This window comes from Psittacula echo (assembly GCF_963264785.1).
Source record: "Psittacula echo genome assembly, chromosome: 26".
NCBI classification, from domain to species: domain Eukaryota; kingdom Metazoa; phylum Chordata; class Aves; order Psittaciformes; family Psittacidae; genus Psittacula; species Psittacula echo.
In genome coordinates, this window is record NC_137761.1 from 3838557 (window position 1) to 3856896 (window position 18340).

At 39.9% G+C, this 18340-nt stretch overlaps 1 protein-coding gene across 1 annotated transcript; it reads left to right on the plus strand.

Moving 5' to 3' along the window:
* Window positions 1-17585: 17585 nt before the first annotated feature.
* Window positions 17586-17882, plus strand: LOC308230484 (feather beta keratin; the record flags this gene model as incomplete). Its single annotated transcript, XM_080635195.1, has 1 exon — window positions 17586-17882. One exon carries the CDS (start codon window positions 17586-17588, stop codon window positions 17880-17882), a length of 297 nt encoding a protein of 98 aa, XP_080491321.1.
* Between the last annotated feature and the right edge of the window lie 458 nt (window positions 17883-18340).

Genomic DNA, 18340 nt, shown 5'->3' on the forward strand with positions numbered 1-18340 from the left:
TTAAGTCTTGAGGTTAGTGGTTTTCTTCTTACCCACTTCCCAGGCACCCACCTCAACTCTTCATTGTATGGCATTAGGCAGCAGGTAGCAAACTGTTTTCCTTCTGTCATGCGTAAGCCTTTGCCTTCAGAGAATTGTTATCTTTTGTCAATATGCATATAATTATGAATGCTGAAGATGCTGGCTGGATTCCTAGAGATAGATATGGAGCAAACCAGGCTGGGTTATAACTGTGTAAATCAGCTTTACCTTACCTGTAATGTCACAATTAAAATGAAGGCTACATTGTGTTGGCTATGAAATCCCTGAATTGGATCAGATCTCGGAACATCAGTCCAACAAAAAATGGGAAAGGAGCTATTGTCACCATTTATAGGTCAGGAATGGACGCACAAAAGTTAAAGGCTGAACTGTCATTCCAGGTGAGCACAAGTTAAAGAGAAGATCAAGCTGTGCTATTTGAGAAGATGTGTGGCAGGGGAATGAATGGAGATAACAATAAATAATAAACTGAAACAAGAGGGGTTCAGATTTATCAATCTGGGCAAGTCCAGGTTAGCTAAAAGGAAGAAGTTCCTTACTGTGAGGGTGGTGAGGCATTGGAACAGGTTGCCCAGAGAAGCTGTGGCTGCCCCATCCCTGGCAGTGTTCAAGGCCTGGTTGGACAGAGCCTCGGGCGACGTGGTCTAGTGTGAGGAGTCCCTTCCCATGGCAGGGTGTTGGAACTAGATGATCTGAAGGGCCTTTCCAACTCAAACCATTCTATGATCCTATATAAGGAGGAGGAAAAAACTGCCCATGAAGGGAACCCTCAGCATCATGGTCTGAATTCAGAGTTGATCCTGCTTTAAATGAGAGGTTGGATGACAGATATAAGGCAATGTTAGAAATGCAGAATTAGATCCTCAGCTGGTGCAGGTTTGCTTTATTAAGCTTTAAAATCTGTCATTTTCAGTCTTGTTATCTAAAATACAGTGTGCAGATTTGAAATGTTGCCTTAAAGCACAGTTGTTTCTTAATGAGTAGCCAACATACAGAATCAGTCTTGATAGATAGTTTTGAGTTGTGTGGTATCAGAGCTTGCTGAAACACTGGTGATTTGTAATACCGTAGTGTGGTGCCTGTAGAAGAGATGTTGTACAGCCTTCAGAAAGTTCTTTGAAAGTATTTGTGTTAAGTCTCCAACAGGATATATTTAACTAGTGAATTTTAACCCTGCAGGGGAATCTCACACATTCATTCATCTCAAATTTTAAGGACAATTTATGGCATGGAAATTTGAAGTTATTTAATCAGGAAAAAACCACAGGAATGTAAACAAATCGTGCAGGAGAATGAATGAAGCATTTCTAGCAATCTGTGGGTGTAGCAGCTAAATGTGATGTGATTCACCCTGTGTCCTCCCTGGCAGACCTCAGGCTTCTGTTGGTTAGAGGGTGAGAAATGCTGTCCAGCACAGACCTCTGCTCTCACATATCTGCCCAGGGGGGGCTGACTTTTAATGGGAATTAAAATATTCAAAGGTCAAGGTCTAGAACTAATGATGACTGTATTAACAATGTATCAAGAATGAAGATTTTATGTGTGATTTAAAGTGATGTTATTACTTGATATTTGAATGTAAGGAGTCTGACAAGAAAAGCTTTGATTCATCCTCTTTATTTGTTCCAATCTTCTGTGTGGGAAAAGCAGAAACATGTTTGACATGAGGATTTTGAACTTTTCTTCCATATGTAACTGTAGGTAGGTGTTATTGCTGGAAGGTTCCTTGAGAGGGCAGACCAAAAACTTGGTATGAACAAATATAGAATCATAAAATCATGGAATGGTTTGGATTGGAAAGGACCTTCAGATCATCCAGTTCCAACCCCCTGCCATGGGCAAGGATACCTCACACTAGACCATGTCGCCCAAGGCTCTGTCCAACCTGGCCTTGAACACTGCCAGGAATGCAGCACTTATCGCTTCCCTGGGCAATCTGTTCCAGTGCCTCACCACCCTCACAGTAAAGAACTTCTTCCTTATATCTAAGCTGGACTTCCCCTGTTTAAGTTTAAACCCATTACCTGTTGTTCTGTCGCTACAATCCCTGAAGAAGAGTCTCTTCCTGGCATCCTTTTAGGCCCCCTTCAGGTATCGGAAGGCTGCTGTGAGATCTCCATGCAGTCTTCTTCAGGCTGAACAGCCCAACAATGTAAAAGATGTGAATTTAGAAAATGAGCAAAGGGCAAGAATTTAATAGCACTCTGTCCTGATCCTGCACATAGGAGAAGCTCTCTGAAACTAGAGAGGGAAAGAGAGGGATGATGTGGAGAATAGGGAATGGGGAGTCTGCACAAGGGAAAGTTTTTGAGATGATGAACAATCTCTTTGCACATTCAAGGCTTATTATCAGATATAAATGAAGAGCTACTTTATAGTAAAGATCTGATTCCAGGAGATCTAAATGGAGTTACATGATATTAACTTTATAATAAGCACTTTGCCAATGTAAATCAATACAAAGTACTTACGAAGTATTTCGAAACTCTTTCCTTGAGGACACTGGGAGATTTCCCAGTGAATGACTTTGCCCTGGCTGACCCTCAGAGAGACATTCCACATGTTAGAGGTAGCTGGGAGTACAAATCTGATTAAATCAAAACCCAGGCTGTAGGGAAACCAGACTTCTAGTATGCAATCTGGGTCCCCGCAATATTTCCCTTCCTTCAGACTACAGCCACGTGGAGCTTTCCAGCACTGCTGCATGTGCCTGTCCTCCTTTATAACATGGCTATTGCCCAAAGGCCTGGGCCACATAGCAGTGGAGTGTATTCACAGCAAAATTACACTTGGCACATATATCTCAGGTAATTCATGGTTATGTTGACCAACACAGGTTTTGCACAGAACCTTAGGGAAGGAGAAACAAAGGACAGACACAATCTGCATCCAAATGAGCAGGGTTCCTCCATCACGACACTACAACAAGCACCTAAATCTTTAGGACAAGTGTGGTGGTGGTAAAGAGTGGTGTAACTTTAGTGGTGGATGGCAGCTATTAGTGTTTGGCTTGCTGATCTGCTATTAAATTCACCACCGCTGGAGACCCATTCATGGGCTAGGCTGTTACAGGGTACTGATACTCAAATGACATGAATAACAACCTCAAGCTGCACCAGGGGAGGTTTAGGTTGGGTATTAGGAGCAATTTCTTCACTGAAAGGCAATAGAACAGGCTGCCTAGGGTGGTGGTGGAGTCACCGTCCCTTGAAGTGTTCACACATTGTGCAGATGAGACCCTCAGTGACATGGTTTAGTGGTGGCCTTGGCAGTGCTGGAAGAACGGTGACACTTGATGAGCTTAAAGGTTTTTTCCAACCTGGTTGATTCTGTGATTCTGAGCTGAGCAAACTGAGTGTACTGCATACTGCATTGCTGAAGGAAGGCAAGATGTCTGGCTTCCATTCTCTTGGAATTTGTCCCATGACCTTTAAAATAAAACATCGGGGTGATTTGTTTAAAACTAAAAAAAAAATAAGCTCATGCATGTATTTCTAAATTGAAGGTGTTGCTCAACAAACACCTGGGTTGTCTAAATCTGGAGGCAGAGGCTTAGTTTCGCAATGCTCTGCATGTGTACCAATATAATTAATGCTTATGAAGTATTTTGAAAACTATATTTGTTATTACTGAAAGGATCACATAGAAGCCACCTGAATTTGAGTTTGATGTATGGGAAAAGAAGTGGCAGGTTTAATTTGCAGACTCCAATAACTTGAGTAGACTAATATGGAGAAAATACCCTAGGCGATGGGGAAGGCTGTTGGAAACTGTTCCTGGGAATTACAATGAGGAAAAGGTCTAATGCTCAGCCTAATAATTCGTTAGTCCTAACTATTATTGTATGTTGACCAGTATATATTCTTTGTGCTATGAAGTTGCATGTATCCACATTACAGATCCTTTTTTGCACAAATTCTCCCAATGAAATGACCCAGAGAAAGGGTTATAGTGCCCTGCTGCTGCCTGTTCGTACTTGGTCAATGATATTTGTTCTATTTTGAATAGAGTCATAGAAATAACTAGTTTGAAAAAGACACTTAAGATCATTGAGTCCAGCCATTACCACAGCACTGCCAAGTCCACCACTGAACCATGTCACTAAAGGCCTCATCTACACGCTTGTTTGAAATAGGCTGGGAAATTCCTCCTAATACTTCAATTAATTAAAATCTCTTAATCTTTAAGAGCCTGGGGAGGAGTGGGGAGGAGGTTTCACAGTGCTCCGTGCTGCTGAGCCTGCCAGCTTTCTGTGGCCTGCTTCAGAGGTGGACTGGCCCACCGCTGAGCAGGGTGAAGCACCCTCCAGAGCCAGCAGCATCTTTCTTCTCTGCAGTTTGGCTGAGGTTTCAAAACATTTAAAAGCTTATAAATATTGAATGGTGACTTAGTTAATGCTGATATGAGCGTTGAGCCTCAGGAAGGTGACAATACCACTTATAGTGGCACTCACAAAGGTTCAAAAATAAAATGTAGAGCAAAAGGAAACCCCAAAAGTGTATGCTGCATGGCAATATTTAATGGGAATGAGAAGCTGAATATACATGTGCAAAATGAGATGGATAGGATATAATCAGAAGAGTTCCAGGACTTCATGAGGGTCTACAATGAATCTCCAGTTCCACGATTTTACATAGAATGTTCTTCTTTGCTGAGATATTTTTTGAAGATACCTGTTATTACAATTGCTTGAAGTTGGAATTTGTTTTTGCCCTGGCTTGCATCAAATGAGATATAGGCAGAAAAATAAGCTGGAAAACCATTGCATCATGGCTCTAAGCAGAAATAAAGCACAATAAAGACTTGCAAAATGCCAAGTCTTAAGAAATGCCAAGTAGCGCTGATTTTTTTTTTTTAAATTGTAAATGCTGGCTCCACAAAATATACAAATGAATATGAATTTTGATAAAATTGATTTTGGAACCCAAGATTTTTAGTCATCTAATTTTGAAATATTTGGTGGTTTTTATTTCAGGAGAAATTGATAATAGAAAGTCAATATTGGCATAAAAACTTGAATTTATTGAGATACATTTTTATCAAACCGAAAATGTATTTTTTTTTTATTCTCGTTTCTTGGAGAATTCTTTTTTGGGTTTGGTTTGGTTTTTGTTTTTTTTTTTTTTATTTCATTCTGATTTTGAATATGATCAATAGTGAAAATTCAGTTTCTTGAAGTTTGGAAATTCAAGTCCTCATGCAGGTCTAGTGCCAGGAAGCCAATGCTTTATTGACTCTACTGGGAACTGTAGGAACTCAGCACTTCTATAATCCATTATCCATAAACTTAGTCGTGATCTTTCTTATTGTTCAGTACTGCTTTTCACTTTATCCACAGATATCCATGCAGGATTTAGGTTGGTCTGCAAGTTCTATAACAAAAGGGTATGGACAAGTGAGGAAAAGAAGGATTAAAGTTTCCTATATCATAAAATGAGTTACATGCTGTCCCAGAACCACACATACCCCTAAACCCATTAAATCCCCTGGAACCAAGCAAGTTTCTGACATCGAACAAGGCAGTAGATCCCACTATGGTTTGCTGAGGAAAAGTGGTGAGAGTTGGGCCGGGATATATCACAGAATACAGTGGCAGATCAGGCTCCACTATGTCCATTACTGTATCAGGGTATTTTATGACATAGGTCTCATTGGAGGTGAGGGCAAATGGCTCAGGGCATATCAGCCCAGGTGGCAGGCAGCACTCGTAGGGAGACATGGGACAGATCCAGACCTATAATACAAGAAGAGGAGAGGAGAAAAGGCAGTTGTTAGTCTAGCAAAAAGTTTCTGTATGAGACATCAAGATTTTGGGAAGACAGGGCTGCATGCTGGACATCATTGTTGATGGCAAAAGAGGAAATCACTAAGTTCATGTGATAGTTACATGTTTGTCCAGTTTCCTTTTTCCACCCAGTAAATCTCCTTCCTAAATAACCCTTTTGAATGTCATTTTTTCAGTATATGATGATATTTTCTAGATCACCATCATTTTCATCCTAAAACACTCTTCTGCTATTGCTTGTCTATTCTTCTTCTCTTACTCCTATTACCAATTCAAACTGTACTGAAAGCCACAACCCAAACTCAACTCCAATTTTTAAACTTTGGTTTTAATCCTCACTGCACTGGCAAACCAAAACATGGGGGGTGAAGCCAGTTGCCTCATCTCACCTGATTAGAAATGGAGCAGTATGATCTGGGATGGAGATCCACCCATCTTTTATTAGACACATTATATACCATCTAAATTACAGTATCTTATATCTGAAATCACACAGCTCTTTAAAACTGTACCTGGTATGAAGGCCAGATTTTCCTGGGCATTGTATAATTACAGATTAACAAGATGTCCTTGCCCTGAATTGTGCCCACACTAATGAGGCACAATTCAGTAGCAACCAGAGTGAGGGAGAAGCGATAATTTTCTTCACTTTATCTTAGTCTCTTCTACATCAGTTTCACAAAGGGCTGGCCTAAAAAATAGTCCTGAACTGACTTCCCAAATGAGTCCCCATAATTACCCCAGGAGACAAAATTCAGAGGTGGTTTCATGTGTCTAAACATCTTGTTTTAGTACACACTATAGTTGCCTTCTCCAATCCTGAGGGCTGCATCTTCAGCTTTTTCCAATTGACCTTTTGCCTTTGACTTAAAGGTAAGAAAAAGGCAACAACAATACTTTACCAGCTAAACAGCTGGATCTGAAATGACTAGTTTTGCCTTTGGAAAAAGAATTCCTACTACAGATCAGTCTAAGGGTAGGGATCTTTCAGCTCGTCCTAGTATCACTGAGAAGGGGTGAAAAAGAGCACTTGTATGCTCCTTCTAGATTTAAAATTCAACACTATAAATATGTTTTAAACAAAACCAGCAGAAAAGTGGCCTTTTAGTCAGAAAAAAAAAGTTACACGCTTTGTAGGATTTTGAAATTATTTATGACAAGCTCTCTAGCTGTTGAAAGAAGCTTCCTTGGAGACAGCTGAGAGTGAGAAGATATAAAAATTGTATTAAAAAAAAATATTTCTTCAATGACATATTTTTTCATCAATAACTTCTTTAATGAAATCTAGTCTTTATAATATGAAAAGGGTGCTTGCACGTCTTCAGTTGAGACTCTCTAGAGTTCTAAGGGTGTTCCATATGCTATACATGGTTTAAATGAACTGCTGTCCTAAGCACTAACATAGTTTGCAAATGCTGCCTTTCACCTCTGAAGTGTTAAACACTAAAGGACAACAAAAAGGCTATTTCTGGCTGAATACCCGCTTGCCATTTCCTAAGTTTCAACTATCATTGGATAATATTTAGATAGCAATAAGTAATTGATTAAAAATTTACTTACCTGGATCACCAAGGAGAAGAGTTTAAGAAAAGTGATTAGAAGAGTTCTAGGTAGCAAATGCTTTTATACACATAGCCAAATTGCCTGGAGGATGTGACACCCTTTTTGCATGAAGTCTTAATTAGTTGCAAAACAAACTTTGCTGCATGCATAACTCCTGCAAGTAATGAAACTGTTTTGCATGCTGTTTGTGTTTGCTACCTATTGGACCTTCACATTGTGTGCTAAATACGTACTACACCCTGCAGGCAGGATTCACTTAAACACTTCATGCGTCAAAAAGAACTTGATATACTTCATTAACCACATTTCAGTTAGATCATGAGTTGATCAAGCACTCTTTTATTTACATTTTCTGTTTTTTTTTCCCTTCAAGGAGTTCAAGGGAGCACCAGTAGCATCATTTGCTGGTAGGAAACAGGATTTTATTTTCATTTTTCAAACCTGACATTGTCTGGTGTGGAAGAGACGAGAGTGTTCCTCTGAAATCCTTTACAGGGCATTAAACTTGGCTGTATACAGCCATTATTCTCAAGGAATATTTATGGATGAGGAGAACAACTCAATAAATTCAAAGCCAAGAATGTGGCTGATCGTATCTGAACAGGATTGATTCCTAGGCAATGAGCTCTGTGTTATCTAATATTCACTTTAGTTTTTACAAATAACGCTTGCATTGTATTTCAGCAGAGCATTTGGATTTGTTTCAGGTCTCTTTGCAGGGTTTGACCATGTTGCAATTAAAGGCAGGTAGATGCCACCCACGTCTTCTTGCCACTGACTCAAAGTGAAGCCAGGGAGCATCACAGAGCTGGCTTCCTGCTTTTCTTTCTTTTTTCCTTTTCTTTTCCCCCCAGCTTTTTGACCAGGTTCAAAAGGGCAGTTTTACAAGGAAGGTTGCAGTGGGCTGTACTCTGAAACTGGTGTTTCCATCCAGGCTGTTTTAATGTGGTAGTACTAAAGTGAAGACTGCCAGTGGGGGTGGGGGGAAGCACATGAGAAATAGCTCTATCCAGTTGAGAACCTAACACAAAGGAGAGATGTAACTTTAACATAAGACTACCAAAGAATTGTAGGAAATGGAGGCTGTCAGTTTGTCAAGATTTTTATGAATGAGCCAGACATGTGGATTTAAAAATAGGTTTATAAACTCTAGAAAGAAGAAATTAACATGACAGAAATATTATGTTAAAGGAGGAGAGGGAAATCAGGATTCACATGGAAGCAACTTCTGAAAAAGCCAGCAGTCAATGCATCTAGGAGCTTTCTGGCATAACAGTCACTTGACCTTCCAGCTTGTAAATCAGAAAGAGGTTTTTTAATACATAAAAGGTATTCTTAATTAAAATCTTATTGTAATACCAGGAACAGGTATACATATTTCAGGACACACTGAAGTACAATACGACTTGCTGTGTTGCATACCTGATACACAATGCTTTATCTGCATAAATGACTGAGAATCAGTCTGAAATCCTTTGTTCTGTTTACAATTTCCTGTAAGTGCTTTTGCCTTAGGACCCCAGCTAATATCTCAAGATACAGACAATTTATGATATGAAGGAAAAATTTAAGTGAATGATAATTATGAACAAAGGAATGTTTCCTCCCAGTTTGCAAGGCAAGTAAGGGGGGCATGTCACCTTTCTAGCATCACTCAGTTACCCTTAACTTTAAATATAAATCTTTCAAAAGAGGAATAACAGTTTCGATAATCTTTGCCATGAAGTTCCAGGGCCTGATGGCTGCTTTAAGACAGTGAAGTGGGGCTAAACCACTTTTTGGGACTGGAGTAACTAAGAAAAGTGAGCCAGCTGAGAGGACACCAGTGAGGACTCCTCTGTTCAGGGCAAAGGGTGGTATTCCCACTTTATCCTGACACATGGGGATCCCTAAAGGCTTTTTCTTTAAGGGACAGAGGTGAACCAGCTGCTCTGGAAAGGGCAAAGTTCTAAGGCTGAAACACAGTATTTTATTGACATTTCACAGCCCTGCAGGTAGAGTCAAGGTTGATGCAAATTTGCATAAAGAAGTATATTTGCCTGTGGCTGGTTTTCCTATGCTTTTGTCCCTTTTCCTCTCTCTTTGCTCCATCCTGGTTAGAAAGCTTCATGCTTAGGCTGGCACCTACTAGATAGGTTGTACTCCTGCCTGTGCATTGCCATGCCTTCAGTTCTTGTGGGGATTACTAAAGCATTTATATTGATTTGTCTAAAATATTTCAAAATCAAATCTATCTGCTCGGTTCTATGAGGGGGAAAGAATGCCTGTTCCCTCTGCACAACATACGTAAGTTAGAGCCTTTCCTATTTACTGAAGGCAGCTGTTCTTCAGGGAGGCAAAGGGTTTTTTTATGTACACTTAAGAGCTCTGTCTCTTGTCTCTCATACTGATTTTGAGCATGTGAATCTATGGAGAAACACCATGGAGTGAAGCAGGCGCTTTTTGCCAGGTGGCCAAAACCAAAAGTCTGGAGTAAGAAGGTGGATTTATGTTTAACCTTAGTAGTGTTTGGGCTTTTCTTGGTTTTGAGTGAAAAGTTACTACATCTTAGTCAGGTTGGGGTTTTTTTAGGGCCATAATAAGAAATGGGAAAAAATGAGTATAGCTTTCTGATTAAAGAAACCAGGACATAGGGGTTTTGAGAGCTCTAGGCAGGCAAAAGGAAACTAAAAGCAGGTTGGAATGTCCCAAGATTTTGCCTAAACACTGCTCTGCCATTGAGGAGCTGTGTAACATTAGGCTGTGCAGCAGGATTTATTGGGCTGAAAAGGCATACATGCATATACAGGGAGATTAACAGATATGTTTATTTTCATTCAGAATTCATTTAGTAAGATTTGGGTCTTGGAATTTAGCCATGGATAAAGAAACGATCGGTTGTACCAACCTAAAATACGCACAATGTGCTGTTCATAAGCTAAGTGAAGATAAACCTTATAAGCTTGTAGGTAAAAATAAAATATATATATATATACTTTTTAACTGTCTGTAGACCACCACAGACATGTTCTTGCCTGGCAAGGAAAGCCTTTGCTGCCAACTATGCTAATCTTCTGTACCTGGGACATTTTGTGCCATTAATCCAGGTTTAGCACAACTCATGCTCCTCTTGTGGGCCTTTTCTTTTCTAAATACTGTCTCAAGAAACTGCTCAGTGCTTCGTGTTCATTGCACCTTCTTTTTACAGCCCTTTGTGCACTTTGTGCCATAGTATGTGGAACTCCTTGAGACTCACTCTCTTTGCAATTTTGGGCACTATATAAAATACTACTTTGTGCCATAGTATGTGGAACTCCTTGAGACTCACTCTCTTTGCAATTTTGGGCACTATATAAAATATTACTTCACACTTCCTTTGCATCTTAAGTTTTCATTGCCTTTGGCAAATCTTAATTCTAATTATTATCTAGGTTTAATAGTGAAGCACAGAGGCTAAATGAATTGTCAGAGGTCACTTGGTGAGCAAATGGAACAGCCTGGAGTAAAACAGGCTTTCCTCATTGGCATTTATCATATTATTTATAATTTGAATTTGTGCAAGTCTTTGAAGTCTTAACTGAGATTGCATTGGGCAAACAAAGGGCAAGTCCCCACACCAAACAACAAGCATTCAAACTGATTAGACCTGAGAAACAAAAGAGAAGGGATTACTTTTACGAAAGCAATGCTAATGCACAGGGATTAAGGGAGGGGCTCTCTACAGGGAAGTACTTTTTGATATGTCCTGAAATGACTTTTCTAGTTTTACTCAGGAAATCTGCGACAGTTGGGAAGTAAACACACTCCTAAATGTTAAAAAATTGTTTAATTTTAAGAGTACCCACTATATTCACATTCTTTCAGTGGTATTTCCACAATAAACTGAGGATTTGGTGTAGCAACTCAGTCTATAGGGTAAGTGAAATGTGTACAACCCCAACTAAGCCAGTGGTTTGGGCACCAGGACATCATTCTTTCTGGGACAGCCATGTTTACTGGAAGGGTAGGGGACTTGAAGTTGAATCTGAAGAGATAAGTGTCCAAAAGGGTTAGAAAACCTAGTGTAGTGGAGATCCACTTAGCCTGAACAAAGCACAGAAATTCAGTGGGGCTAGAAATTCTCAAACTGTGCTTCCCCTGCTCAGAATAAACAGTGAACATTGATTTTTTTTAGGGTTTTTTTTTTCCTCTTTCCAAAAGTATTTTAGGCACCATCCCTGGTTAAAATCCATGGCTTCATTTATGTATTTTGAAACCTAAGCTGTCACTTAAGAAATCTGCAATTACCAATGCTTTCAAATTACTAACTGTGGAGTAATAACCTTTGCTGAAAAAATAGTAGCCTTTCAATAAAAATCTTACATCAAAATTCATCCCCTAGGTAATGGTTGGTTACCAAGGAATGATTGTATTGACGTGGATTGATCTGCTTTTCTGAAGAGAACAGTAAAAGAGAGGGAAACAAAGAAGAGAAATAGGAGGCCTATTTAGTGGGAACTTTCTTAACTTAATTGAAAGATTAAAGAAGCGTTTTGTGCATGAGGTCCTCATTAGCTACCTAGATTATTTTATTCCCCAAGAGTAAGTTCTGCATGCGTCAGACTAGCCTGACTTGCATATTTTCTGACCTTCACATTCATTCATGAGAGAGGTACTAGAACCTAATCCTTTGCTCAAAACATTCTCCTGCCTCCTCTGAAAAGGCCTCTATATCTTTATTAAGGGTCTTGATTTTAATATTCCTTTACAATGTGAGTAGTTCAGCTCTTTCTGAGACATTTGCTCTAAATGCAAACAGAATTAAGCTGAGGAGGTCATGGAGGTTTATACAATTATTCTCTGTTTTCGCATACATAGTAAGCAAGCAGGTGCATGTTTGTGTAAGCTCTGAGAAGGTTCAGGTTTTCTCTGCAACAAGTTTCATCAGTTGTCTCTTCTAAGAATTCTGGCAGCAACAAAGCTACTTTTCAAATGAAAATCAAAAAAGTAGTATGATGCAAGAACCTTAATACATAACTAGAGAATATGAACATTAATAACTTTGACATGTATTTCAGGGTGACTTTGTAAGTCTCTTTTAAAACACTGCAATCATGCTGGATGTTTAAAATATGCTAATAAGTGTTTTTCATGTATAAATCATTAATGAGAGTTTGCAAAGTGCTTTGAAAACCTTTAATCTGAAACTTCTTCAGGGTGTTCCCAATGACTGGCACTGCTTTGGGATCTTTACAAAGACGTCTGCTTTACAGGAATGATTTAGAAGATGAGGGCCACAGATTGGATGAATTATATATATATATATATATATATATATATATATAAAAAAAAATGAAATAAGTATTTTTCAGAGGAAGGTGGTGGAGCATGAATGCTTTTTATACTGAAATCTCCCAATCTTCCACAAGATTGGGAGCAGTGGCAGCATCTTGCCCAAAGAGATTTACTTGCATAGTTACAGCAGATTGTACATTATACCTGCAAAGGGAGTTTTCTTATACCCAGCTACAATGTAATACCAGTATTAAGAGAGAGAAAGAGTCCTCTTTGCCATTCAACCTTGTCCAAACAGCTGAGATTGTTTGCTGCAAAATTATACCACCTGTCTGAGGGTAGGATCCAGCTTTGGAGTATAGAAGTGCTAAAATTAAGGAGCAAATCCTCCCAAACTCCTTCTCCTTTCAGGGTAATGTGAACTCACTCTCCCTAATCATTGCAATTTCCTTGGACATGGCTGATGATGATGATAAAATTACAGCCATGATCTTTGGTATTTCTTCATAGAGAGTGAGTGATTCCCTGTAATCCCACCTCTGAGATCCCCGTGAGTCTGGCCTCGGAGCTGGGTGAACTGTGAGAGACATTCAGGGAGACAGAGTTAAAAAGTCACCCAAATCATTCCTGCTTTATAGTGCAAGCTAAGGTTTGCTCCCACTAGAAGATTAAGAGATTCTGGTTGCCAAAGCCACAATGCCTCAAAGCACATAGATTTTTAGAAATTATTTGCCTTGAAAACAAGGTTCCAAATTTGAAGCTGGAAGTAAGTAGTAGTTTTGAGAGTCTATAGATGCTTTCCAAGCAGTGCATTGCAGCTCCCAGCCCATCTGTCTTGATGGGAAAGATGACAGAGGAACAAGAGCATCAGACTGATGACAGGCAGCTTACTAACACTGCTTGCAGTTGTGCCATTGAAGACGTGCTGGCTCTTAAAATACACTCACAGAAAGGGAATATAATCTGTCACTGAGATGACTTGTATCCTGAGAAAAAAATAGATCCACATTATAAGGCTTCAACACCTTCATGGTGTTGAAATCATTGCAATAATATACAAACCCATGGAATGGAGTTTATTTGCATCACTGGGATCATGTGATGGTCACATGAGACTGTAAGCGGTGAGTGGAATCTAAAATGAATGTAGTGTAGGAAAAAAAATGGAAAATAAACAAAATAAAGCAGTATAAGGCCAGGAATCCTGACCTGATTATGAACTGATTAGTGGAATGACATATGTGACTTTGATCTGTTTATCTTAAAGAGATATTATTACTCAATTCATGTGGGTGTCAGAAGCCAATACCACACTTCAAGTATAATAACATAGCACTCTGAATGTATAAATCATTAATGAATACTTGTGATATGACATTTGATCCAAGGAGGACGCAGAACTTCCTGATAAGAGTTATTGCCCTAGGGATCCCTCCAACACACCTAATAATTTAGGAGGGATTTACAGAGAAGAATTTTTACTGCTCTATTAGAGAAGCAAACAAGGAGCAGGTAAACAACTCCAGACAGGAAATTTGTCTTTAGGGAAAGGCAGGTCTCAGGATACGTGAGACACTTTCCCTGACTAACTCGTTCTGTAACAGCTACAGATTTTGACATAAGAGCCCAAAGATCAGCTACGTGGGGACTGGAGGCAGAAAAAGTCTTTGTCACCCTTGGTGGCTGGAGCTTTTCATCCTGATTCCTGCTGGCAGACCCTTTAATCAGGGATGACACCCAAATAAGCATCCCAGATGCCAGCCCTGCTTGAGTGCAGAATGGCAATCTATCAAGGAGGGTTAGGATGGCCAAAAATGTCCTTTCCTAAAGAATAAGAAGCAAAATACTAACTTCTGTCTAGACAGCACATTGAAAAAGAAGTGGTTATGTGACACCAAGCTTTTCAGTGCAATAAAGTGTCATGGCAAGTCTCAGACCCTTCCTGGTCTAGCCTGAAGGAGCTCACTTACAGTGGGATCACTGGATGAGAATTTTCACTAGGACTGTGGAAGCAGATGTATGGCTTTAGCTCTGCAAATAGGCAACTTGGTCTTCTAGTTGAACTGAGGACGTTATGTTTCACTGAGAAGGACATGCTATGAGAGACAAAGGGAGAGAAGCAATAATTTTGTTGCCCAGTGATGCTGTATTACATAGTCATAAGAATTTAGAGTAGCTATGGATCTGCTCCAGAAGTCTTATACAAGGTTATTAGTATGACACATACAAAACTACTTTTTAATGAAAAAATTCATAACCCTGGTTTCTGAAGCTATTAAATATTGCCTGCTTAGGGAGTAACTATGGCTCTCCAATTTAAAGTGATGGTATTAGCCAAGTGACATAACTATATAAATTTTGTCATGAATATTTGGGACCAGCTTTGAAGCTCTTTCCTTTAAAGAAGCCAGTGGAGAAACTTCAGTACTGTTTCACAGCCTTAGGGATCTGCAGACAGACACACCTCAGTAGCTTCTAAATATGTAATGGTGGTAAATGGAAGATGGAGATTCTGATACTGCTCAGAAGAAAACTAAGTGAAATATACTTTTTTGAATGAAAGAATATTTTATAAAAACATTTCTATTAATCCTGGTATTGATCGCTTATTCCACCTCAGTGATTACCGTAGGATGCATTCCCAATGAATATGTTTTTTCTCTGAACTGAATTCTTAGAATAATACAAATAAAATCACAAATTTGGGTGTGATGTTTTGTGGGAACTGTGCTGGGTGGATAATTTTATCCTTTCACCATCAGCTGAATCCTTCTTTTGCTTTAGTCATTAGGTGTATTAGGCTCTGTTTTAATGAATGAAATAAAACATTTCTCTCTTCAGAAAAGTTTCATGCAGTAGTGGAAATATTTCAGCTTCAGACTTCCTTCATTTTCTTCGTTTGTTTAGCCAAAATTGCCACCTCAAACTATTTGAATGTAGTAGAAATGATTGTTTGCCACACCACCTGAATGAAGCATTTGGTTTTCTGTGTTTGGGTATGGTAATAAATCAACCATAAGTATGTGTCCAAGCAATTGCATGATGTCATATTCTCATGTGTTCACAATTGCTTTAATTTCTTTCCTACAGCAGAGTTGATGGAATACTGTAAGTGGACGTCCTGGATACCACATTGTTACACCAGTACGTAAAACTTTAACATAGTACACCCCTAATTAGACCAAGGAAGCAACTTGTACAATAGCCCAAATAGCCCATATCCAATACCAGATGCTGAAATTCTTTGTAGAACAATTCTGGTTTGCTTTAAAAAAAAAAAAACAAACAACAAAAAAAAACCCAGCCAGATTTGCTGTGAAAATTCCAAAGTCAGCATGTCTAAACATCTGCAGGACTTCTTTTTTTCCCATTGGGTTTCATCTCAAAAACTTAATGGGATGTTTTAGTATCTTGTATGTCTCAGTACATGGATGATTCAAAGTCCTGTTGTGAGAAGAGTTTTTTCTGTACTTCATAGGTGTCTGGACTGATTGATATTGCACAATGGACTGTAATTGATATCTTGAATGTGCAATTCAGTACTTGGCCAGTAGAAAGAGTTGACCTATTTAACTCGTTATCCTTGCAATGAGTTTGTACATGAGTCCATAAAGTCTGAAAGTTTCCAGTCTTAGGTTGGTGAAAGACTTCTCAGTCTGTCTGATGTCAGGAAAGTATTCTTCTAAGAGGTAGTTGCTTCATTTTCTGACTCCAATTAAAAACATAAGATATTCCCTAAAAGGAGCACAGCTTCTGCAAGAAGGGAAGGAAAAAGCACGCATTGAGTCTTTAAAGAAATTGCTCTGTGGCTCAAGGGGAAAATAATTTCTGAAAATGGCTTGAAGTGTTTAGTTGGCTTAGAAGAACATGATTTTCTATGATTCTATGATTTTTAAGCATTCTGAGAGTGCCATGTTGTGTATTGGGAGTTAAATACTCCCAATTTTTGGGAGATTCTACAAAATTAGGAAGTAGTGAAAAAATAAGCTATAATATATCATAATATAACCGTATCAATACCTAAATATAACCATGATGTGCTTGCAAAAATCGAAGGTTGACAAATGAATTCAAGTTTTGGTACCATGCAGGGTATCTGACCTAATTAGGTTTTTACCTAAAGAAGTATTTCACTTCTATTAACAGATTCAGGATGTGGTGCAATCCAAAGGAACAGAGAAAAATACCTGGAAATATATTTGTGCAAAACATGCAAATTTTCCAATTAAGATGAGTCTCACATCACTTTAATTTGAAAATGGCCCTGTGAAAGCCAAGCCAGTAGCTAAAATGACAGAGGGAGGAGGAAAAATACATTGCTTTCCAAGCAGATCACCATAAATGACTAAATTACCTGAATCAACAGTGCTGTGCTAGAAATTCGTTTGATCTCTAATTGTGTCACGTAAAATAAGGCTCTGTGGTGGAATGGGCATGCCATTAGCAAGGAAATGAGGAGGTAGCATTGCAACTATGAAATCAAAGTGTACTTCAGTAGTAGGGAATGCTTTCCATACATGATGAGCTTGTTGGTAATACATTACTATGCACAAAGGGTGCCTCTGGGCCTGGGGCAGCCTAGACCAGTATAAAAGGCAGTCCAACTGCAGGATCCCTCATCCACTTCCTTGCCTTTTCCTCCTTGCTGAACAAGGTAAGTAGCAAGTGCCTCTGTCAATTTCTCTTCTTTGTCCTTTTTCTCTCTTTCGTGTAGCTTTTCTGAGAGCCTTGCTCCTTGCCAACATCATGGAAGATGGGGAAGGTCTACAGCTTTTCTTGCAGCAGCTTCTTAAAGACCAGGACACTTTAATTTCTCTTTCTCTGTACACAGGCTGTCCCAGCTCTCAAGCCTGTGCCTTTGCTCTCACCTAGCAGGCTGTCTCTATAATGCTGCCTGTGCTTTCCCTGCCCTCTCTCCCAGGTCCACCTCCATCCCACAGCCATGTCCTGCTACGATCTGTGCCGTCCCTGTGGGCCAACCCCACTGGCCAACAGCTGCAACGAGCCCTGTATCAGGCAGTGCCAGGACTCCAGGGTCATCATTGAACCATCTCCTGTGGTGGTGACCCTGCCCGGACCCATCCTCAGCTCCTTCCCCCAGAACACCGCCGTGGGATCCTCCACCTCTGCTGCTGTTGGCAGCATCCTGAGTGAGGCCGGAGTGCCCATCAACTCCGGGGGCTTCAGCCTCTCTGGCCTTGGTGGTCGCTACTGTGGCAGAAGGTGCCTGCCCTGTTAAAGCCAGGTTGGACATCTCCAGTGAGTGCATGGACCAGGAAGCCCGAAGCCAGGTGCTGGACTGAGGACATTGCTGCTGGCCAGAGTTCCCAGATGGGTTGAGCACCCTTGCTTCCTCCTGCAAGGGAGGGAGACAAGTAAGGTGCCAGCCTGTGGTGTCTGGAAACACAGCCAGCTGATGTCTTCTTCTTCTCCTGCTTTCTTCTCCACATCATGAGTCCTTTTTGCCTCCTGTTGTCCTGTGCCATGGGTTCATCCTGAAGCAAGTTGAGAAGGTCCATGCTCAACACCCTCTGCGCATGTGTGTCAGATGAAGATGTGTGTCCTGTTGTTGTGAAGAGCTGCCTGACTGTCAGGTGCCCTTGTAACAGCCTGGACATTGTCTCTTCCAGGATGCACTGCTTTTTTTCTCTCTTTATTCATTAAAGTTTATGCTGCATTATAACTTGAGTTTTCCTT